This window comes from Apus apus, chromosome 5 (genome assembly GCF_020740795.1).
Source record: "Apus apus isolate bApuApu2 chromosome 5, bApuApu2.pri.cur, whole genome shotgun sequence".
Taxonomy (NCBI): Eukaryota; Metazoa; Chordata; class Aves; order Apodiformes; family Apodidae; genus Apus; species Apus apus.
The window spans coordinates 37,487,540-37,511,396 of NC_067286.1; the positions used below are offsets into that span (position 1 = coordinate 37,487,540).

The 23,857-nt window shown below is 37.9% G+C and overlaps 1 protein-coding gene across 1 annotated transcript in view; it reads left to right on the forward strand.

Moving 5' to 3' along the window:
• Window positions 1–2,023: 2,023 nt before the first annotated feature.
• SCFD1 (sec1 family domain containing 1) overlaps window positions 2,024–23,857 on the forward strand; it is a 50,189-nt gene continuing 28,355 nt past the window's right edge. Inside the window, exons 1-13 of the mRNA XM_051620434.1 lie at window positions 2,024–2,085; window positions 5,222–5,292; window positions 5,801–5,889; window positions 7,530–7,620; window positions 8,394–8,516; window positions 9,692–9,779; window positions 13,783–13,872; window positions 15,000–15,055; window positions 16,045–16,130; window positions 17,897–17,996; window positions 21,128–21,267; window positions 21,691–21,781; window positions 22,119–22,192. Coding sequence (XP_051476394.1) covers window positions 2,055–2,085; window positions 5,222–5,292; window positions 5,801–5,889; window positions 7,530–7,620; window positions 8,394–8,516; window positions 9,692–9,779; window positions 13,783–13,872; window positions 15,000–15,055; window positions 16,045–16,130; window positions 17,897–17,996; window positions 21,128–21,267; window positions 21,691–21,781; window positions 22,119–22,192 — 1,130 coding nt within the window. The 5' untranslated portion in view covers window positions 2,024–2,054. The remainder of the gene's footprint in view (window positions 2,086–5,221; window positions 5,293–5,800; window positions 5,890–7,529; window positions 7,621–8,393; window positions 8,517–9,691; window positions 9,780–13,782; window positions 13,873–14,999; window positions 15,056–16,044; window positions 16,131–17,896; window positions 17,997–21,127; window positions 21,268–21,690; window positions 21,782–22,118; window positions 22,193–23,857) is intronic.

Consider the following 23,857-nt stretch of genomic DNA (forward strand, 5'->3'; position numbering starts at 1 on the left):
TTCTCTGAGCAGCCAGGGATCAGGTTAGGAAAGCTAAAGCCCTGATAGAGTTAAATCTGGTCAGGGACATCAAGGAGAACAAGAAAAGCTTCTATGCAGGTGTTTCAGTGGAAAAAGGAAGACACGGGAAAATGTGGGACCTCTCCAGAAGGAAGCAGGAGAGGTAGTGAATGACTTTCACATCAGTCTTCACTGGCAAGCACTCAAGTCACACTGCCAAAGTCACAGAAGGCAAAGGCAGGGACTGGGAGAATGAAGAACCAGCCACTGTAGGGGTAGATAGGATTTAAGACCATATAAGGAATCTTAAGGTGCACAAGTCTATGGGACCTGATGAGATGCATCCCATGGGTCCTAAGGGAATTGGTGGATGAAGTTGCTAAGCCACTCTCCATCTCATATTTAAGAAGCTGTGGCAGTCTGGTGAAGTTCCCACTGCCTGGGAAAGGGGAAACAACTCCCATTTTTAAAAAGGAAGAAAAAAATAAGAGCCAGGGAGCTACAGGTCAGTCAATCTGACCTTTGTGCCTGGCAAGATCATGGAGCAGATTGTCCAGGAAACTATGCTAAGGTACATGGAAAAAAAGGAGGTGATTGGTGGCAACCAACATGGCTTCACTAAGGGCAACTCATGCCTGACAAATTTGGTAGCCTTTTACGATGGGGTCACAGCATCACTAGTCAAGAGGAGAGCAACTGTTGTCATCTACTGGACTTGTGCAAAGTCCAGTCCTGCACAACATCCTGGTCGCTAAGTTGGAAAGATATGGAAGTGGTGGATGGACCACTCAGTGGATAAGGAATTGGCTAGATGGTCACACTCAAAGAGTTGCGGTCAACAGCTTGGTGTCTAAGTGGCAATCAGTGATGAGTGGTGTTCGTCACAGGTCAGTATTAGGACCAGTGCCATTTAACATGTTTGTCAGTGACAGGGACAGTCTGAGTGCACCCTCAGCAAGTTTGCTGATGACACCAAGCTGTATGGTGCAATTGACACACTGGATGGAAGGGATGCCATCCAAAAGGACCTTGACAAGTTTGAGAGTTGGGCCTGAGAAAACCACGTGAAGCTCAACAAGGCCAAGTACAAGGTGCCTGCAGCTGGATTGAAGCACTCCAAAGGACAAATATAGGCTGGGAAGAGAATGGTTTGAGAACAGCCTTGAAGGACTTTGGGATGTTGGTTGATGAGAAACTTAACGTGAGCAGGCAATGTGCACCCACAGCCCAAAAAGCCAACTGTATCCTGGGCTGATCAAAAGAAGTGTGAAGACAGGCGGAGAAAGCTGGGGTTGTTCAGCCTGGAGAAGAGAAGGCTCCGGGCAGACCAATACCTGCAGGCAACCTGTAGGATAGTTGGGGTGGGACTTTGTCTATGGCTTGTAGTGGTAGGACAAGGTGGAATAGTTTCAAGCTGAAAGAGGGTACATTTAGGTATTAGGAAGGAATTCCTTCCAGTGAGGGTGGTGAGACTGGAACATGTTGCCCAAAGGAGTTATGAACATCCCCTCCTTGGCAGTGTTTAAGTCCAGCTTGGATGGAGCTTGGAGCAACCTGGTCTAGTGGGAAGTGTCCCTGTACATGGCAGGGGGGTTGGAACTAAATGATCTTTAAGGCCCCTTCCAACCCAAACTATTCTATGATGGTATGACATTTATTCGGGGCGGGGGGAAGGGGGAAGTGGCATCACCCTGTTGTCTGAAAGACCTCAACCTGTTCTTTAGTTCTCAGCTAGAGAAAAGCACAGGCCAAAATGTCATATCCTAAGATGCAGAGTCTTAATTACAGCTCCCTCAAGAACGAGGGCGGGTTCCAGGACTCCAAAGGTTGCTCGGGGCGGTAGGCACCGCCTCCCCGCGCCCTGCAACCCGCCGGGGCGACGAGAGCGCAGATCCCTGCCGCGGCAGCCGCTGGGGAGGCGGTGGCGAGCCCGGCACCTGGCGCCGGGCCCGCCCCGGGCCCGCCCGCCGCCGCCGCACGGGCCGCCACGTCGTCGGGCGGCTGCGCACGGGGCTGTGGGCGGGGCGCCGCGGCAGGGCTGGCGGGGCGGGAAGATGGCGGCCGGTATCCGGGAGAAGCAGACAGGTAAGTGCCTTGGCCGGCGCGGCAGCTGCCCTCTCCGGGGCTCGGGGGAGGGGGGGAGCAAGGTCAGCCCCGTGCTGCAGCCGGAGGCTCCTGTCAGCCGCCCCCCCGCCCTTTCCCCCCGCCAGGCGCCCGTCGGGATGCGGGAGTCTCCTCTCTGCCTCGCCTCCGCCGGGGGATTCGCGCCCTCTCACCCGGCTTGGGTCTCCCGGCAACGGGTCGGCCGCCTTCTCCCTCCCCCTCCCCGGGCGGCCTCTGGCGCGCCGCTCAGGCACCTCCGCAGCGGCGGGACCGCGCGGCGGGGCTCCGGGGGCCTCTGGCCGCAGCTCTTGCCGGCGCGGCCCCGCGGCGGGGCACAGGCCGCGCTCCTGAGCGGGCCCCCAGCGACGTGGCTGCAGGTGCCGCCGTGGTGTGGAAATCGCTCCCGGGGAGGGGCTTCCGCGGGCTCGGAGCTTGAGCGGTGGACGTGGGGAGCAGGTTGTGCGCTCCCTCCCTTTCTGTTTCATTTCTGGCTGTGGCAAGGATCAACGAGAAATACCCTTTAATTGTGCAAAAATAAAGCTTCTGTTGTGATGCTGCTGTTAAAGCTACACAGAGGGCTCAGAGAGTATACTGACCTTCGAGAAATTGAGAATACAACTAATTCTGCATAAGGTTTTCTGTGGATAAAGGGTTAGGTGTACAGTCCCTCCCTACATATGACTACAAATTCATCATTGACTTTTTCTACTCTGTCTTCGTGCTGCTTTGTGGAACATTGAGCCACCCATTTCAACATATTTCTAAAGCACAGAGCATGTCAGCTCTGAAGTCCTGTACTTCCCTTGCTTACCAAAGTTTTTGTCAGTAGTTTGAGCTGTAATCTTGTCACATTCCCCTTAGCAACTGCAGTATCTTTCTGGTGGCATAGAGGATTCTGAGTATATTTATTTAACATGAAATGTTGAAAATTATCAGCCAGAGACTCTGAGTCTATGTGTGGACCGTAAATATTTACTAGTACTGTCCATCTTCTTTTCGTACCAGAATTCTGGTTCCTGTACTCTTATTCCTGTGGCCATCTACCATTAATAGTGCTATTTGATGTTCCTTTGCAATCCTTTTCTTCTCTTTGATACCTTTCTAATAAAGCCAGCTGTCTTTGAGTCCTTACTCCATACAGCTTTACTCTTTTCTATTGTGCTTCATCTTGTTTCTTTATTGTTTCAGTCAGCATTTACCGCTGAACCTGTGTTGTTTTTACATGGGAGAAGTAATTTGCAAGGAGGTAGATTGAACAGGTAAAAGATACTTACAGAAAGGAAAATATGTTATGACCATTTCATGCTGGTATTACCATGTACGTGCACCATCTGTTATGACCTTTATCCTGCCTCATAACCAGTCAAACCATATCACTGTGCAAGCACAGTAAAAACTCAATCCTTGCCCCAGAGAGTATTCAGCTTAAATGTAAATTAAATGGGAATATAAATACAGAAAAGAAACCCAGAGACTTGCTGAATGTTTGTCACAATTGTTGTAGCACATCACTAGTCTGATTGCTGTCTTCCTTAGTAGAGAACTTATGCCAAGATTTAATTTAAATGGTAAAATGTACAAAGCAGCTGCTTCAGATCCATTGGTACCAAATACATAATGGTGCAGCTTTATACAGAATTGCTTGTATGGCTGAAATGTGTAGCGAGTGTCACTGGCAGTGAGGGAGTGAAGGCTCTGGGAGCAGTCTCTAATCAGCCTTCAGGACTGTTTCATGGCATTAAAAGAAAAAAAAAAAAAGTGATAGGCAAGTGGAAGGCTGGATTCCAAGGAAACCCAGGCCTGACTGCTAGCTTTCTTCCTCCTGTGGTCAAGTTTCACTGCTGGTAATGTGATTTGAAAAGGCAGTACAGAGGAAGAGAAAGTAGGGATAGTCTGTGAAGGAGGACTTGAAAAATGTTTTTTGGCATGGATGGATGGTGTTAGGAAAGCCAAAGTTCAGCTGGAGTTGAGATGTGCAGCAGATGCTAAGAGCAATGAGACAAGCCAGTGCTGTGTCAGTAGTGGTGAAAATATGTATAAAGAAAAATTTTCGATCATTGTTAAATGGAGCTGGTCATATAGTGGTGATGGTGCCCCTGTGGGTTTTCAAGACTTGACTGGATAAATCCCAGAGCATTGTGGCTTGGCCTCACAGCTGACTGTACTTGAGCAGGAGGTTGGAGATCTCCTGAGGTCCTTTCAAGCCTGAGCTGTCCTGTGATACTGTATATCCCAGGGGAACTGTAGTGAGTATGCTCACAAGCCTCATTCAGCTAAAGAGTTAGAAGTTAACAATTTCTGCTGCTCTGCAGTTATGAGTGCCCTGGTTTCTGAAAGTTTTTCTTCTTTGCAAAGCTTTGTGATTATTTTGTTGATGAGTTTGAAGAGAATATCCACTAACGTAAATTGATGCAAATGGTCATTTTCTTCTAGTCAAAGATGGGAGAAAAGCACATAGTGTATTGTTTAATCAGATAAATGAGGCAGGACTCCTTACTTAATAGATTTATAAATCAGAGGTAGGTGAAGGACTCTGGTTTCTGTGTTGAGTGGGAAGGTAAAATAAAGCTTATTGCTGTTTCAGAAAGTTTTCCTGCTGCAAATTAGGGGTATTTCTGTACTGCTTAAGGCAGCAGTTTCTTTCTGTGAATTCTCAAAATTATTTAGGAAGTGTTATCAGTTCTAGTTAACTGAAACAGTATTTTTTGGTTGTGTTCCTGTGTAGTTTTGGTCCTGTGGCATAGGAAAAGTAGCTCAGGGGAATAAAGAAAACTAGTTCTTATTGTACAGAATGTGCTGTAGCAAGATACTGGAATTATTTTTAAGGAAGACTGCGATAGAATGTAGACCATATAACTAAGGAGAGATTCTTTCTTTGTGACTTGAGACTTACTTCTCTTCTTTTTGCAGTGTCTTCCAGAACCTATAATTTCTAGCTGGTGTATGCTACTTGTCAATCAAAGGTGCATAAAAATAATGAAAATGTGACTTGTTGCATTTCTATTTTATGATGGTTTTCCTCTCAAATGAAACTTATAATAAAATTCTGGCAATGTGTTTAATCTCTATTGTTGAAGGGTAAAAAGTGAGTAAAGCATTATTCTGCTTTATTTTCCAGTGGCTTTGAAACGTATGCTGAACTTCAATGTTCCTCCTGTTAAAAACAGTACCGGAGAACCAGTTTGGAAGGTAAGAACTGTTTGAACAGGAGTAGGAGAATTTTTATAGTGTTAAAAAGTTGCCTATTTATTTGGGATTTTTTGCTAGTTCCTTTTTTTCCTCTCTGCTTCACCTTTTGTTTCCTTCCAAATGCAGTGTCATGGTTTTAGCCGATAAGCAGGTGACAGATGCTCCTGATACTCTGAAACCAGGGCATGCAATCAGAGGAACTATGCACTTAAAATAACAAATTTTATGACAGAAGATTCCTGTTTGATTGACACATTTCAGGAGAAGGGAATGATGAATTTATTTGCCTTACCATTGAGTTTCTTTGAATTTTTTTTTTGTTATTTATTAGTAAGCACAAATGGAAGTCCATAACAAATTAGTGATGTATTATAAATTAGTAAATGTTTAGCACTTTTCAGGTTAGGACAGTAGTTCCTTAAACCTGAATTCCTATATCCACTGTATCCTGTATTCTACTCTGTGCACTTTTTACACCACTTTGTAAAAATCTGTGTATCTGTTTCAGGTTCTCATTTATGACAGGTTTGGCCAAGACATAATCTCACCTTTGCTGTCAGTGAAAGAGTTGAGAGATATGGGGATCACTTTACATCTGTAAGTAAAAAAAATAAGGTTTGTTCTGTTTTGTTTTTCTAAAAGTAACTTTTTAAAATATTCCCCCAAAATCACAAAAAAAAACCCCAAAACATTAAAAACAATTTGATTAATAACTACTAAAATAAAGCTTATACCCTGACCTGTTTCTAAAATGAGATGGAATTATTCAGAATTGGGGAATGGAAAGGTCTTCCCAGACACTGCTCAGTAGGATTAATTACTAAAAAGATGGGACCTCCACTTAAATGATAAATTATCCAATATATATTTGGGGGAATCTGTCTGTACAATTCCCTCTGTATTCACATATCTTAAAATTATTTTTACAGAAGCTGTATCATGAGACTGCATATTATCTGCTTGCCTTTTTACACATAGATTTTAATTGTCTCTTGTTAAATACATGGAGTATTATTTTAAGAGATTTCCCATTTCTGTCTCTCCAGATTTCATTTATATGGTACATTGTAATTCCTTAGCTATGATAATAGTCATGGAGGATCTTTCAAGATAAATCATTTTTTTAAGAAAAAGTTTAGTAACTTTAACACATTGACAAAGCAGCAGAAATGTGAAAGAAACGTGTGAGCACCTTGCCTGTCTTTGTTTTAATGACCAGGAAAGGCAAGTTTAATAGTATGAGATAAGCAGTTTTTTTGTTATCATGTCAGCAATTAATAATTGGTATATGAACTTTGTGGATATGGTATTTTGCCTTCCTTGGAATAGATTAATCTATTTTTGAAGATTTGCAAAACCTTTTCTCAAGCCTTAAATAAACTTTGGAAACCTCTATTAAAATATTCAGCCAAAAATTACACAAATATTATTTTGCCATTTTTTCATGTTTTGTTCTTGCTAAAATTTAGCTAAATATAGGGAGAAATTTTAGAAATTAAATGTGTCTGTATAAAGAAATAATACAATTTTTGTAATTTTTACACAAATCAGAGGAGGAACATTAGAGCTGGCATTGTGTGCTTACAGCCCGGAAAGCCAACCATATCTTGGGCTTCTTTGAAAGAAACATGACCAGCAGGTCGTGTGATTCACCAGCAGCAGGTCACCAGCAGGAGGTGATTCTCACCCTCTACTTCACTCTCATGGGACTCCCTCTGGAGTTCTGTGTCCAATTTCGGAGTCCCCAACACAGAAAGGACATGGAGGTCCTGGAGAGAGTCCAGAGGAGGACCACAAAGATGATCAGAGGGCTGGAGCACCTCTACTATACAGACAGGCAGAGAAAGCTGGGGTTGTTCAGCCTGGAGAAGAGAATGCTCTGGGGAGACCTTATAGCAGCCTTCCAGTCCCTGAAGAGGCCTAAAGGAAAACTGGGGAGGTACTTTTTACAAGGACTTGTAGTAATGGGACAAGGGATAATGGTTTCAAGCTGAAAGAAGGTAGATTATGGGTAGATGGTAGGAAGAAATCTTCAGTGTGAGGGTGGTGAGATACTGGAACATGTTGCCCAGGGAAGCTGTGGGTGCCCCCTCCCTAGTAGTGTTCAAGGCCAGGTTGGATGCAACCTGTTGTAGTGCGAGGTGTCCCTGCCCGTGGCAGGGGGTTTGGAACTAGATGATCTTTAAAGCTCCTTCCAACTCAAACCATTCTATGATTGTATTTTTAATTCCTTATAGGCTTTTGCATTCAGATCGGGATGCTATTCCAGATGTTCCTGCTGTTTACTTTGTGATGCCAACAGAAGAAAATATTGACAGAATGTGCCAGGTAACTTGCATGCTTAGTTTTTCAAATGAGTGGATACAACAGAGGTAGAATGTGTGAAGTAATCCTACAGTCACCAGAGTGTAACCGTACTGTATCCAGTTCTTGTACATGTCTAAACACCTTTGCTTGCATTTTTTATAGAGTCAAAAGTTTTTCTCATCACAGATATCACCCAGAACTTTTTACATGCAAAACTTCATTTCCCAGAAAGTTGAAGGGTTAAAAATGTTTTGGAGAGAGATCTTTGGGAGTGAAAAGACAAGAGGTAGTGGACACAAATGGTAATATAGGCAATTCAATTTAAATGTAAGAAAAAGCTATTTTGATGAGGGTGGCTGAATGCTGGAACAGATTGCCTGGAGAGTTTGTGGAGTCTCCATCCTTGGAGATGCTAAAAAATTGACTGAACATAATAATGAGATGCTTGATCTAAATGACTCTACTTTGAGGGAAGGGGTTGGACTAGGCTAACATTTTTTTGCATTGTCTGTGAGGAATTGAGAGAAAGTTGACATATTCCCAAAGGAAGGGAGAAGAACGAAGGGTACTTTTTGTCAGTGGTAAGGGGTGGAGATGGAGTTGCTATCTGGTAGCTTAAATTTAATTTCATGGCTTTTGCAGTTCTGTGTTATCTAATTATATCTAGTTACGCAGTCAAAACACTGCATACAGGGCTATATGAGCAGACAGCTAATTTCTTAAATGTTTTTTAATTGATCAGAAATATTTTGGTACTTATTCAGGAAAAAGTTTGTGGATTTCCTTCCTTTTAGGATCTTCGAAACCAGCTTTATGAGTCTTATTATTTAAACTTTATTTCTGCCATTTCGAGAAGTAAACTGGAAGATATTGCAAATGCTGCCATAGGTGCTAATGCAGTAACTCAAGTGGCTAAGGTAAGAAAATCCCCCAGTCTCTAATGTTCAAGATAAAACCATTACAGGTATTACTGCGGTCTTACATGGCCACTTCAGTGCAGTACACACCTTTTTCTGACTGAATCATGAACAAAATGAGTGTTTCCCTAGATTCAGTGACAGGCTTGTCTACAGTAATCTCAGTAATGCTATACTTCATCTTAGTCTAAAGTCCGAGTGCTGCAAGACCTTTGTGCTAAATTATAAGAGGGGAAATAAGAATTATTTCAGAGTATTCCTGATTCCATCAGCTCAATGAGTACCTCCAGTGCATATATAATGGGATGGGGTTTTTAGCTTCTAAGTACATGAAAAGTGTGCTATGAGTGCACTTGTCATTTTAAGTGTACTGTAGAGGTGGATGTTTTGTACACACACTGTTACTCACTACACCCCTATACCTTTATGATTTAAAGACAGGTGTCAAGTATGTGCCCTCTTATTTTTGTTGAATGCCTGTACCAAAACCAAAAATTAGCAAATTATTTACTAATTATTTTCATACATGTTTAAATACATTCAGTTTTTCTCAGTTCTGTTAGGGAGCACTACTGGCATGAGAGAATGAAGCTGTTGTTGTGAAAGGAAATTAAAACTGCTAGTATTATTTAAGCCTTAGGAATTCATCAGAAGCAAATTGGTGTAGCACTGTGAACTAACCTTCTTAAATCTATTTTTCTGTTATGATGTCCCCTTAACACCTTACGCTATAGAGAAGTTTAATTTTTTTCCTGAATGAAGGTATGTTGCAGAAAAATTGGATTTTGTGAGCTATAATTTCTCATAGTGTAGATATTGTCCTCTTTCCTGCCTGAGAGCTCAGCACCATTTATGTTGTAGTCTTTTGTATTAATAAAAAATAAACCTACAATATTATAATGTCCTACATGTGGGGTTTTTTTGTGATGATTGGCTACTAAAAATTTGTCCACAAAGGTACTTGAAGTTGGACTGTTTTTCTTTTAGCACTTAAGTGCTCTGAAGTTTTGTGTTACCACTCAATCCTTACACAAGTTTTTTAATTCATACATTATGCCTTGCATTTCTTTCTTTAGTAGATAGTTCTGTAAAAGGTTCAAAAAGAAGTAACAGTAAATCAGTTTTTCTTTACACTTCACTCTGGACTGTTCTGACCATTATTCCTTGATTTCTAGGTGTTTGATCAATATCTTAATTTTATTACTTTAGAAGATGACATGTTTGTATTGTGTAACCAAAACAAAGAACTTGTTTCCTATCGTGGTAAGTAAAATTTGTATAAAATTATTCCTGAATGTCTGAAATTTACTTTTGAAGTTCTAGCTAATACCAATAAGCAATGGCTTTATTTTCCTTTGATCTGCTCAGAATTCAGGATGGCTGGTTAGATGTGTAATTTAAGTCATGAAGGAAGCAGTTCTTAGATCACAGAATCATAGAATGGTTTGGGTTGGAAAGGACCCTAAAGATCATCCAGTTCCAACCCCCATGCATTGGCAGAAACACCTCCCACTAGATCAGGATATTAATTTCAGCACCTTTACTACACAGCTATTGTACTATTGAAAACTAATTATTTATTTTTAAAGAACAGATTTAGCAAAGCAAAATTGCAGTACAGACATATAAATGGATGGTAGGGCTTTTTACAGGAAAAATTTCATACATGTGGACGGACACTGTGGGTGGCTGCTGTGTTTTGGCACCACCATTTAGTCATAATCCCTTTTGCAGTTCTTAAGGAATTAAGTATTTTTTTTTTTCTGTAGGAGTGATCAGTTGGAAAGTTACTATAAGGAATGCAAAGCAATGGCTTTAACTGATAGAGTTTCTGGTATCTTCTAGACAGTGACCAGTCAGTACATTCTTTTCAAGACATGAGAACACGTGGAGGTGTGCAAGGGGAGATGGTTAGGATCAGGGACTGGAGTAACACAGAGAAGAATGTGGGAAAGGGCTTTCTACAAAATAAGAATTGCTGATTTCTTCTGCAGACATGTGAGCCAAGCAGGTCAGCTTCTCTTTAAATTGTCAGAATTGCAAGTTAAGTCAGCCTCCTGGAACTCCCTTTCTTGGGACTTTAGTTGGAACATGGTTTGGAACCTAGTAGGAAAACCAAGGGGCTGCCTTAGATTGGTTACCTCTACAGCTATGTTGCTATGGCAGCTCCAGTCCATGTATATACTAGTTGTAATAATTGTCCACGTGGTTTTCCTACCTCCTTTGGTTTGCTTTCTACGCTCCCCTTAAAATTCAGTATGCTAAATCAACAGAGAATTGTCACTGTACCTCTCCTGCCCCTCTTACTCAAATGAGTAGCTATACAGGGCAGGTTGTCTTACTGCCTCTGCTGTCATTTCCCTCATCTTCTCCTTTTACATCAGAACCCTGGAGCTGCAGAGTGTTTGTTCAGATGACTTATCCCATAGACAATACCAGCTCATTTGTGTGATCTACAAATCCCAATGCAAAGGAAGCAGCAGAAGTGTGTAAGTCAGCAGTACTTTTTTAGCAGCAGCTTCCCATTACTTTAGTGTAGTTACAGTGTCTACAGTGTCACACAGCTAGTTCCTGATTTATTTGGATGCAGAGAATACTCACTAGTAATCAGGTAGAGGTGAGAAGTCTCCATATACCTAACATACATGGAAAGAGATTTTTCTCCTCTTGCCCCGTTTCCAAAATCAGTACCTTTCTTTAAAACTGGATCCATAATGTTGAGTTCTGTCTCACACTGGGGATTGATTCCATTGTCAGAACGAAGGGCATTTTTGTTTGAAAAGCAGGTTTTTTTTTTACTGAAGCATGCTATTAAGAGTTTTAGTAATAGTTGTTTTTTGATGTGTTTGCGTGTGTGTATGTAAGATACTTCACCACTTTTCATAGGTTTCCTGCTAGCTAACAAGGAATTTGCATTAAAATGACTGAAAATGTTTTGAACCCTTCAGTTTATGTGTGGTTTGTTTTCCTCTCTTTAGCTGCTGAAATTTGCCACATGACACATGGTTTCACACTGTGTTTAAACCAGTCTAGAAGTTGGCTGTTTCCAAAAGCTGATCAAACAGAAATTAATCTACCACAGAGCATGATTTGTTGTCCCTTAGAGCACTGAGCTGATCCATCTCGCTGTGTGAGATCTCACACAGGAATGCAGGGGTGAAAAAGTAGTGCTGTTTTTTGCCTTTGGAGAGTAACCCTGCAGGAAACTGCCAGTTTTTAGATAGGTTCGTGATCTACATAAATCGATGTAAATCTGATGGTGATGAAAGGTGGCTGCTGTTCTTGCAGCAGCACTGCCATGTCTGGCCACACATGTAGGTGAATGGCTGAAATAAGAACAAGTATAACACAAAAAGTTAATTTTCAGATTCCTGATTTCCTGGCTGTTATGACCGCATTTACAGAAAGGTGGTATCAGGTTAAGTAAGCATGATAACTCTTGGGTTATGTAAAAGGTTTGCGCAGACAGAAAGAAGATAACACATCCTCTCTGTCCGTTAGTAATGGACAAGAAGTGGTGAGCTTAAATTACAACCAGAAAGTCTGTGATCCGGTATTAGGAGCACTTTCTAACATTAAAGGTAGTGAAATATTATAATAGATTACCTATAAACATTATGGCATTTTCCTGATGGAGTGGCTTTGGGAGTTGGTTTAGACACAGAAATAACATAGGTTTAACTCATATTTGGGCAAGAGGACTGACAAGATAATCACTCAGGCTCCGTTTGGTTCTGTTTTTCTACTAGTACATAGAATGAAGAGTAAATGGGTAGTACTGGTATACAATAAATTTTCATTCCGTCCTGTTTGATGGTATATGAATCCTTCTTTATCAAATTTGGATCAATTTGCTAAAAGAACAAGAAAATGCAGGAGACCCAAGTTTACTTTTCTGTGGATACATACCAAATAAGCTTGTTACAGTGGAGAGAGAGGAATATATAGAAAACATTGTAGAACAGAAGATTATTAATGGAGTTTCTCAATGATTGATCTAAGGAGCAGTAATATGTAATATTTGTGTTGATTGCTATGGTACAAAAAAAAAAAAAGAATGTGCTCATAAATTGTGCATGTTACACAAAATTAGAAGGCACTGACAGTGCGCAGTTTATTGGAACATAATAAATGAGTACCTTAAACATTAAAGGAAATTACATTTTTAAATTGAGAAAGGCAAGGGGTAAAAGTAAGATTATTTCCTCCCTGTAAACTGGGAGACCATTAGTTGGTGATAACTGCAGAATGATAGCCCCAATTAATTTCAAAGCTTTGTCAGCTGACAACAGCATGCCTTTCTTGGTACTGATTATTTCAGAAACTTGAACTTAGAATAAAAAGGTGCTGAGGGGGGATGCTTCTATTACTGCTGTCATCCTAGCAGCCTAGAAAAATGTTTGACTTATTAAGTATAGCTGCTCATAGAAATTGCTAATATAATCCATTTCTCTGAAGTCCTTGGAGGTTAAAAGCTGTGGAAGAGAAAGCCCCTTTATATTTAGGGAATTATTATGGCTGGTTATGTATAAACTTGGGATGGAAAGTTTACCAATGTTCAGAGATTTGAAGTTCATGTTAGAAGAAAGAGTATAAGGTGGGTAATTATGTGAGAAGTTTTAAAAGCTTAAATAAAAGAAAGAAGGATGGGATTTATGGCATGAGTCCTGAGGTAGTGCTTTACTTGAGACCTGTGCTAAGATTAGGTTTGATGTTACCTGTTTGTTAATATATTCTTGTCAGTGTTAATTATTTCATGGAAGTGTTGTTACGTGACCTAAATATGTGAGGGAAATCTTTCTATCTGTAGCGTGAAACGTTTTAGAAATTTGGAATTATCCCTAATCTTGAGACTGACAATAAATTTATTAAAAGGAAAAAAAGAAAAGAAAATCTCCATTACAAGAGGTGGTATTTAGAATCATTACTTTTAGATAATGGCATACTGTAATTCTCTTTAAATTACACTAGTAATTACTGAGGATTTTATATCTGAAAAAACAGTATGCATTGTCACAGATAATTGGAAAAATTGTGTAGTGGTTTACTTTATATGATGAGCAAAATTAAGTTCTCCTAATTTTTTGCTCAAAATAAAACGGGAAAAAAAATGGATGTGCTAAAAGAGGCATTTCACAATTGGATTATTTTGCAACAAAAGCTCTTGACTACTAACAGCCATTAGGCAAGAGGAGGATTGCTTTCTCAGTATTAAAGTGGCATAAACTTCTTTAACCCTATTCTTAACTCTTTTCCACACTTTTAGCCATTAATCGACCAGATATAACTGACACAGAAATGGAAACTATAATGGACACTATTGTTGATAGTCTCTTCTGTTTTTTTGTTACGCTTGGTAAGTTTTCAAATTCTAGAATATTTTTCATATGTTTTCCTTTTAGAAGATATCTGTATTCCGTGAGATACCTAGAAGTTTCGTGATTTCATATAGGAAAGGCAGAATTAGTTCTGTGACAGAAATCTTAATGTTTTGTGAGGGTGGTTAATGGCCTTAACCAAACTATTGCTACACATGACTGCAGAAGACAGTTAAAGCTGTCCTGTGTGGGAGCTGAGTCCTAGTCTTCAGTATCAATGGGAGAAGAATACTGAAATGCAAATATTAGTGTTCACTGTTTTTACAAAATCCTAGTTTGCAGTGAAGATCAGTAGTGCTCCAAGTTTAGATTTATAGCTCAAAAAAAAAAAAACCCAAGACACAGAAAAATAAGAAAATAACAAAAACCCCAACACAAACCCTAACTGATCTAACTGAAATAACTCAAGGAATAGGAAGGTATATTAAATTTACTGATTTTATTGTGAGTTTTCTTGATGTTTAACTCATGCATTTTCCATAGTGATGATATATGATCTAAGTTCTCACTTCAGTCGGTCTGAGAGAGCATTCCTGCAAGAGAAGCTGGAAAGTGCCATGGGGCAGTCTGTTCAGGAGAGATTCCCTTGGACCTGTTGAGTTTTTTTAAGTGCTAGCATGATACAAATAAAGTCTTTTACTCAGTCACTTAAACTCTATGGTATTGGAATTTTCATATTTGTATGGTTCAGTTAGAAACAATAGCAAAAGAAACCTGAAAGCCAATGGAAAATATGCTTTTGAGAATAACATTACCCTGCGGTGAGTTGTAACTAATACATTGTGATGGTTGGTGTTACAGTAATTATTAGTGTTTTTAAGGCTCTTCTAACCTACTGAAATGTAAGTTTTAATGCTTCTCTATGAGATAATTTGTCTCCTCCACAATAGGTATGAGGTATTTACTTCCTTTTGTAAAATTTTGTGTAATTTCTAGAAAGTAATTTTTGTTTTATACATAAAGACTGAAAGAGACAAATAAAAGTTTGTGTTGTCCACTTGAAAAATTTGAACTCAGAATGTTACTAAAAATTGTTTTATGAAGTGTACACAAATTTATAATTGAAAATTATAGTGCAAGTAGAAATCAATATATCTTTTATTAGGAGCTATTCCTATTATCAGATGTTCAAGAGGAACTGCAGCTGAAATGGTGGCAGTGGTAAGAAACTATTTTTAAACAAGTGTCATTGTTTTAAAACTTTATTAACATTTTGTTTACTTTCCTCAGTCCTAGGCAGAGATCTAGTGTCATTGTATCCTTTTCTTCATGAGAGTAATAAAATAGGGAAGGAGATACACCAGTTTTCCTATCTGATTTCAGTTCAATAGAACTCATCTGTAGAAACCTTAATATCATGGAATCAGCTGATGAGAAACTTGAACATGGATAATAATTCCTAGTCTAGAATTTATCAAGATTTTCTGACAGGCATTATAATTACAACCATTAAGCTATATCTACACAATTTAAAAAGTGCCTGTCTGGCCTGGGTTTTTCTGTGTGTCTTAGTAAGAAATTTTTATTTCTCTTACTGGGAAACCCTGTTAAGTACAAGACATTTTTCCTACATGAAACTAAACTGACCTAGATAATCAAGTAGGGATGAAATTACCAAACTAGATCAGAATGAAAAATGACTACAGCACTATCTTCATTAGAAGTCATTGTGCTTCATTTCTTCCATGTTCCTTGCATCTTTCTTTGTCAATGAAGCCTTAATATTGCTTAAATCTAAGTCTTCAGTATGCATGCATTCATAGAGGGTATTCTCATTTTTATGAAACATTGTGTGGCAGTGTCTGACAGTCCAATTTCCTGCTTCTACTGAGATTCCCTCTTGGTGCCTCCTACTGTTATTTTCTGTTTGCATGTTTAGTGAGACAGTCCTACTTGCCTGGGAGGAGATTAGTGGACATAAAGGAATTCTCTTCTGTGTAGCCCTGGGTATAGACATAAATGCTGGAAGGAGAAAACAGAAGGAAGAGTTTTCTTTCTTTCTTTCCCATATGTAGTGGACCTAGGCTTCCTGCAGCTAAGACATTTGTAAACTACAAAAAAAGCACAATAAATATTTAAATGCTGATCATATAAAGAGGTTAGGAAACCATTAGTTGGTTAAAAGCTGGTTGATTTTTTTTCCTCCTCAGAAATTAGATAAGAAGCTCAGAGAGAATCTAAGAGATGCCAGGAACAGTCTTTTTACAGGTGACACACTTGGAGCTGGCCAGTTCAGGTATGGTGATTGGAATAACTATGCATTTTTATTTTTCATGTTTCAGTTATCCGAAATATCTCATTAGGATAAATCACCACTGTGCTGAAAATTGTATTTACAGGGATTTGGTTGATATTCTGAAAGAATTTATATACTCTTCAAGGATTTTTCCAATCTCTTATCATAACCAGTTTGAGAACTTTCATAGCTGATCAGTGTTCAGTGCTGGAACAGTGAGACAACAATTATTTATCGAACCAGGTAATTTGTCCAACCTCTAAACCCAGCAGGAACCAATCTCCTGTAAATTCACCCAGTTTACAGGACCACAATATGCAGCTGAATATCTGAACATACCCATTAGCAACCTTTAGTCCATTAAAAAGAAGTACCATTTTCTCACTTGTGAGCATTACCGGTTGTAGTTTTGTCAAAAGCACGTTTCTCAGCCAATCCCTGTATCTACCAGAGGAGGACTGCTGAAGGACTAGGAGTTGGATAATTAGATTGTTCAGGATTGTTAAATCATGACCGTTTGAATCTTTGGAGGGGAAGGAAGGGTGAGAAAAGACACTTGTGGATGCTTGACCCAAGATAGCTGAATACTCCACAGGCTGCCTTAGGAAAGTGTGTTACATTAGTTTACACTATACATGAAAAGGTTGAGGAGATGTATTGGTAAGAGTGTAACTGAAGGAAACAGGATCTTCTAACTTGGTATAAAATAGTAATCATTTATATTTCAAGTTAAGAGCAGAACTTGGATAAAAGACAGGAAAAACATCAAGGGTGACAAAACTAAATGAGATTGAAAGCTGGTAGGGAGAAAATAGCTGTGAAATACCAGTTCACTCATTTTCATGGGAACTGAATTGTAACCACTGTTTTTCCTTCAGGGGAGTGGCTTGTTTTCTTGATAGTATAGCATCATTACCCTTAGAAAATCAAAATGCAAGGAAAGAGAAACACAGGAACTTTAAATCAGGTAGAAGGCTTCAGATCTTTAGTTTGCTTTTCAGAATCAGGTCACTAAGGCTTTTGAGATTAAATAGCTACCTGAAAATGCTGCAAGGAAATCCAGAGCATGGAACTAATATGCTTTTACTCTGTGCAAATACACCGTAATTTAGCCATCACATTTCCTTTAGGGTTAATGTAGGGAAGTGGTTGTAGTAATGTTCTGTCAATTCACAGCCTTCCTGTCTTCACTGTAAAATTTTCATGTAGCCATAACCCAAGACATTTAGACATGTCTGCATTCTTTTTTTACAAAATTGAATATCAGTGGAATTAGCACAGTGCATCTCAGAAGTTCGTGGGTTTTTTCTTTGTTGACTTAATATAAAAGCAAAGAGAAAAATGAAATTAAAAACCCTAGAGAGAGAGATTTTATATTTGAGGTTCATAATGGGGATGAACACCAAATATTACGCATTCAGACAGTTGTTCAGAACTCAAACGTGTATCTACTCAAAGTGACATTAATTAATAGTTCAAATGCTAGTTACAGTTTAGTGTTTTGACTTCTGCTCAATATTTATGTGTTGATAATTTCACTTAGTAAAAAATAAAGAAATCCTTTCATCATAACTAAGACATTGATTCATGGAATTTCTGGTAGTGATCAGTCCCAGATGATTTGTAGAAAGGCTGGAGGAACTCTGCATAGGCGGTTTGGCTTTTAATTTGAAATATGGTGTAGAAGGTGGCTGATACCACTTAGGATGTTACTAGGATGTTCTAAGCATGTTTAAAGAAGTATTAATATGGTGTCATCTTTTCAGCTTCCAAAGGCCGCTATTAGTCCTTGTTGACAGAAACATAGATTTAGCAACTCCTCTACATCATACTTGGACATACCAAGCTTTAGTGCATGATGTTCTGGTAAGAATAAGTCTGATTTTGTTACCAAAACTGTTTTTTCACTCAGTTTGTTATTAAACTTAATACCAGATTCTCTCTTAATCTAAAATATTTTTTTTTCTGTTGCATTTGGAATTTGTTTAGCAAAAAAAAACAACTTGAAAGATTTTCTCTAGAAGTTTTATTTACCAGTAACTTCTAAAATGGTTTAAAAGTTGAACTCTTGACATTATCAAAAGATAGGTAATTTTTTCTTCAGTAGTTCATGATCTTTTATGTTATGTAAACTACAAACTCTGTTAAGTGCAGTTCAGTTTTGAAAAATACATGCTTTTAATGAGTTTTTAAAATAATTTAAGTATTAGTTTGAATTTCTAAAAAAGCCTGTTTCTTGTTTTCTCCACAAGGTGGTAGAGATGTTTCAACATAGATGCCAAGTGGTATATGACCCTACTGTGAGGAACCTAAAATAGCTGGAGTTTTCTAATAATTATTTTGAAATTCAGATAGCCTTAAACCTCTTGTATTTCCTCAAGTTTATTTTATAAAACCAGTAGTGGAAATGTACTTGAATGAAAGCCAATGTTATTAACCTAAGATTCATGCATTTCATATACAGAGTAAATAATGAAGGATAATGAGTAAGAATAATTACTTTTTGGTGGCTTTTTTATACTGTAGAGTTAATAATGCAAATAATTTCAGCATCTAGTTTGAAAAATACTTTGGTTTTATTATTGTATTAAAGGAATACATAAAATATGCACAAATATGTATGTATACAAAGTTGGTTGTGAACTGTATAGTCATATATATAGTGTTGTCCATAAAGTTGCAATGCTACCATGAAAGTATTTTGGCACTGATGGGATGGTTTAGGACGCTTTCAGCGTCTACTTTATGTATTTAATTCCTTATGAAAAGTCTCTTCATCTTAAACTTAAGGGTGCTTTTTGCAAATAATTTTTGACCTGATTGAAAAAAACATGGTTTCCCTTGTTTTCTCCAATAACTTGAACTGTCCGGAGACTTGCAAACAGAAGTCCTGCGTTTCTACAGATGGCTTTTGAAAAACCAGTGAAAAAGTAGGGAATGGAAACCAGAATTATAATTGTTTTGCTACAAATACGGAGGCATATCAGAATAACATTAGAATAATGGTTTGAGGATCCTTGGGTATTTATCTATACTGCAACAGGCTTCCGTAGTTCCTCTGGAACAACTTGCTAAATGTCGCATGTTGTGTTTTAATTTTTGACTTGAGTTGATAGGATTATGAATTTGTCCAGTGAAATAGTAACCAAGTGGCCTGTGATTCCATGTCAAGACCAAAAGTTCAGTTGCAAAACCAGTCACTTAAAGGCGAGCATGCCAGGTTCTTCACTTACTGAGCATGATATTTCATTAAATAACCACAGTAGCCTTTTAACTGTGAAAGTGTTACCAACATGATGATTGTGTAATAATAAACTGCTTTTCATTTAAGTTCTCAGTTACAATAGTCCAGGAATTCTATGGCATGTTGAACTAAATGTTAACCCGGCCACAAAATTGTGTGCTACATCCATTTAGATTGTAATGGTGGTGTTTCTGCACATAAATAGGCTTGTATGAAGAGATACCCATTTCTGAATAAAAACCTTTCAGGAGTTGATACAGAAAAATGGGAGGATTGGATAGAAAGCCTTATAAAGACAAAATGGGGAGGTGAAAGGAGGAATGCTAATCAATAAGAATAATTTTGGTAAAACTCCATGTAAAGTCCAAAACTAACTTGGAAACTCAGGTTACTAGTGAGTTAAATTGAACCAAAACATAGATCTCCATTAAAAATTATAGCTGAATGTCCTGGTTTGAGTCAGGATGAAGCCAATTTTCTTTTTAGTGATTTATTTTTTTTTTTCCTCAGTAAGCTTTCTGTTGTCACCGTTTCACTTAGGTTCGACAACACTGAATTTGCAATCAGTTATATTTTTTTCCTTTATATTTTTATTGAATATATGTACTTGAAAAATACCCTTTTTTTCCTGAAACATTGAACACATCTTGTAAGATAAGGTTTGTCTTTATTGACTGCATGTGCTTCGAGCAGCTACTTGATTTTATTTCTCTTCTGGCATGGATAATTTATAGTTTTTCATTTTAAGTGTGAACTCTGCCAAGGGATAACTATAAACATTTTTAAAATTTTATTTTACTATTTCACTTACAGTGATTTAGTTTTATATACTGTAATGAACATAGTAAAGTGGAGATTTAATTCTGGAAAAAAAAATAGCAATTTTAAAAGATTCATGGCAGAGGGTTGAAGGTTTGACTCTATCATTATTTGCTATGCAAAGAGCACCTTACATGTTCTTGAAAAGGACAAGTGGAGTAGTTATTAATCTTTGTTGGAAACCAGAGAGAAAATACATGCTAAAGAAAATGAAGAGCTGTCCTTGGCAAAAGTAATGGGGGAAAGAATCAGGAGACATACAGGGAGCCACGTGCAGACATTATGTGAGCATAACTGTGTCATCGAGCAAAAAGATGTCCTTCATGCATCTGCAGGAGAAAAGCTGTAAGGAACAGTAGCAGCTTTGTTGCAAACTGTTGCTTTATCATGCACTTGATATTTCACTGGTGTTTAAAAAAACAGGGAAAGAGCTGTGAAGGTGTGGCTAACTAGTCCTCACAGTGTATATTCCTGTTGCCGATGTAATGAGTTTCTTCAGCTTTGGTACATTTGCTGTAAGTGATATTGAGCCTTGGAAACATTTTTTTTGTCTGTAACACAGAAACTTGTTACTTTAAAGTTTTAGTCAGTTGTTAGAGTTCAGTTGTTGCTAAATAATTCATTTTTCATAGAGAAAGCAGTGCTCAGAGTTCAGTGTCAGAGGACTGGTTGCATGTGGGACAATCAGATGTCTTTGCTTAACACCTGTTTCTTTTTTTGGTGTTTTTTCAATAAGCATGAGTAATTTTGAAGTTCTTACATTGCTGTTGTTATCATCTAGTTAGTAAAATGTTTCCAGCCTTCTTAAGTAACTCTAATAAAGAGCTGTGTTAATATATTTTTTTAATATTCTATAAGAGAAGTGGTTGAGTATAAAAGACTGATTAAATAATTTAAAACTGTCAAATATTTACTTAAGATTCCTCTTTTTTAGGATTTCCATTTGAATAGAGTTAACTTGGAAGAATCAACAGGAATGGAAAGTTCTCCAGCAGGTGCTAGACCTAAGAAAAAAAATAAGAAGTCCTATGATTTAACTGCATCTGATAAATTCTGGCAAAAACATAAGGGCAGGTAACATCTATAGGCATAGAGTTTATATTATTTTAGTCAATATAAGTTCTAAGTATTTTTAATATTATGGTAGTGCTATTTTTAAGCTTTTTTGAAAATATTTTTGACGTTTTGGTGTTGTTTTTCTTAAGGAGTGATCATTGTGAATATTAATTGTCCACAGTAATTGTATTATAGCTTTTTATAACATGGCACAAAACTTTTCTCATCAGAATTACATGAAATTATTGAAAACAGTGAATATATCTTAGAAAGCTGAAGTAAACCTACAGTAAGATGTCAGTATTTTCTCTGATTTGAAACTGCTGCATGATTTGTGTATTGATATTTCTGCAAATATTTTCATTATCATCTTGATCATGCAGCCTGTCTGGTTCTAGCATTTGTTGATTTAACTGAGCCTAATGCAGACTATTTCATTAGTCCTTTTCCGGAGGTAGCCGAGTCTGTTCAGCAAGAACTGGAATCCTACAGAGCTCAAGAAGATGAAGTCAAAAGACTTAAAAGTATCATGGTAAGTTTTATCATCTATATGTACTTTATGTAAAGCATAATAGAACTTGTAGAGGTGCTTAGCCTGGTCTCTCCTTGCCCTCCCCAAAATTTGAGGCATAATACTACCTTAAAAGTAATAGGACTACAAGTAACATATTTCATGAGAAGGTTCAATTTGTTGTGTTTATTAGCATTACATTTGTATAACTTTCCTAATAACTGTCAAACACAATCCAGACATGAATATAATTATGAGAAAACAGGTTCTAAATGCATTGCTTGTATTAGCATGTTTGATCTTTGTGTTTATTATGACTATTTTTATTCCTCTTTCCAAACCCTTCCCCAAAACCCAGGGTATAGAAGGGGAAGATGAAGGAGCAATAAGTATGCTTTCTGATAATACAGCTAAGCTAACTTCAGCTGTCAGGTAAGTAATCAATAATACATGATTGTTTAATTCATTTGGAACCATTTCTGATTCTTTCTATCGTTTTATTTTTAATATCCTTTGAAATTAATCGCTTTAAAAGTAGGCTGTTCAGCTCAACAATAGAGTTTAAATCTTTATTAATTCTGAACTTTAGTGCAATGTCCTAGAGAAATATTTGCAGATGTAGCTTCCACAGCATGTGTGTGTGAGCCCTCTACGCATAGCTCTGGAGTGTTTCCTCAGCAAAGCTGAATAACAGAAGTACATCATAGATTTGTTTATGCTTTTCCACCAGAAGAACCCAACTACCTACCTCTTCATTCCTTCCTTTAAAAAATTGTCAGTGAAATCTACTTCATGAAGCATCTGCTTGCTTTGCACAGTGCATAATTAATTACATTTTGATCAATGCAGTTACTGTAACATCTGTTGGCAAGATTATAGTAATTAAAAACTCTGGGTGGGAAATTTACTTTCCTGCTTTTAGAGACCTAGCCACCATGGAGGACACTGAAAATCTGAGATTTAGATTTGTTTCTCATTGTAAATTTATTTTTCATTCTACTGATGGCTTGGAGAAGGCAGTTCTTCAGTTTGCTGCCTTTTGTTCAAACCCCAGTCAGAAGGAAGAAGGAACAATAATTATTCTGAGGATAGATGGAGTGGTATGCCCAGTGTTCTGTGAAATCCAGCATGTGTGTCCATTAGTTAGTTGTCTCTCTGAGAGTTCAAAAGTTGTTTGATGTGCTACGCCTAGTTAGAATTTGATTGGAATTACAAAGGATGTGTGATGGGTCAGACAGTTTCAAAAAAGCGAGATAATGTTTCCAAGCTCCCCCTGTGAAGTCTTGTATTTATTGTATTATATATGTAGATATTATTTATTGTATTTCTCAAGATGCTGGTTTTCAGGTTAAGGCAGCAAGTTATGAAAGTGACAAGCATCAAAAGCTTTAAACTGATAGCAAAAACATAAATCATATGACTAAAGGTTCATCAGGAAGTGTTACTGTTCAGCTAGCCTCTGTATGACTGTTTTCTTTAATTTGGCCTTACTAAGGAAAGCATTGTACCCCCCTCAGAAAAGTGCATAGCAGTAAACTCTTCTATTGCAATGATTTGGCTCTAATCTTTATGATTATGCTGAGAAGCCCAAATACTGTGAAGATCTGCCATTTAGGCATATTTCTGCTGGCAGAATTAAACTAGGCTTTGCTGTTTTGTTGTCCATTATCTGCTAGCAGGAAGAAGACACCCTTCAGAGTTGTTTGAGGCTTTACAATTTCTAGAAAACTTCATAATATATATTAGCAATTAAAAAACAGGTTCTTACATAGAGAATCTCCTGAGGTTTTTTCCTTTCTTTTTTTTTTTTAAATGCCATTCTTTACAAAGGCAGCACTAATCACCTTCTAGATATAAATAAGGTCATTCATAGCCGGTTATCATAGATAACATTGATTTCATAAAGACTTAACAGAAGAAAGAAAGTATGGTTCATGCTTCTTCAGCATATACAGTCAATGTCATTAAGTGCCTTCTCATTCACTCATTATTAAACTGAGTAAGACACTGATTGTCCAGGGTGCTTTTGGATGTGAAAGTGTACAAACCCTGAGCAGTCCTTTATACATGTGATACAAGCAGGTGAAAATCACAGAC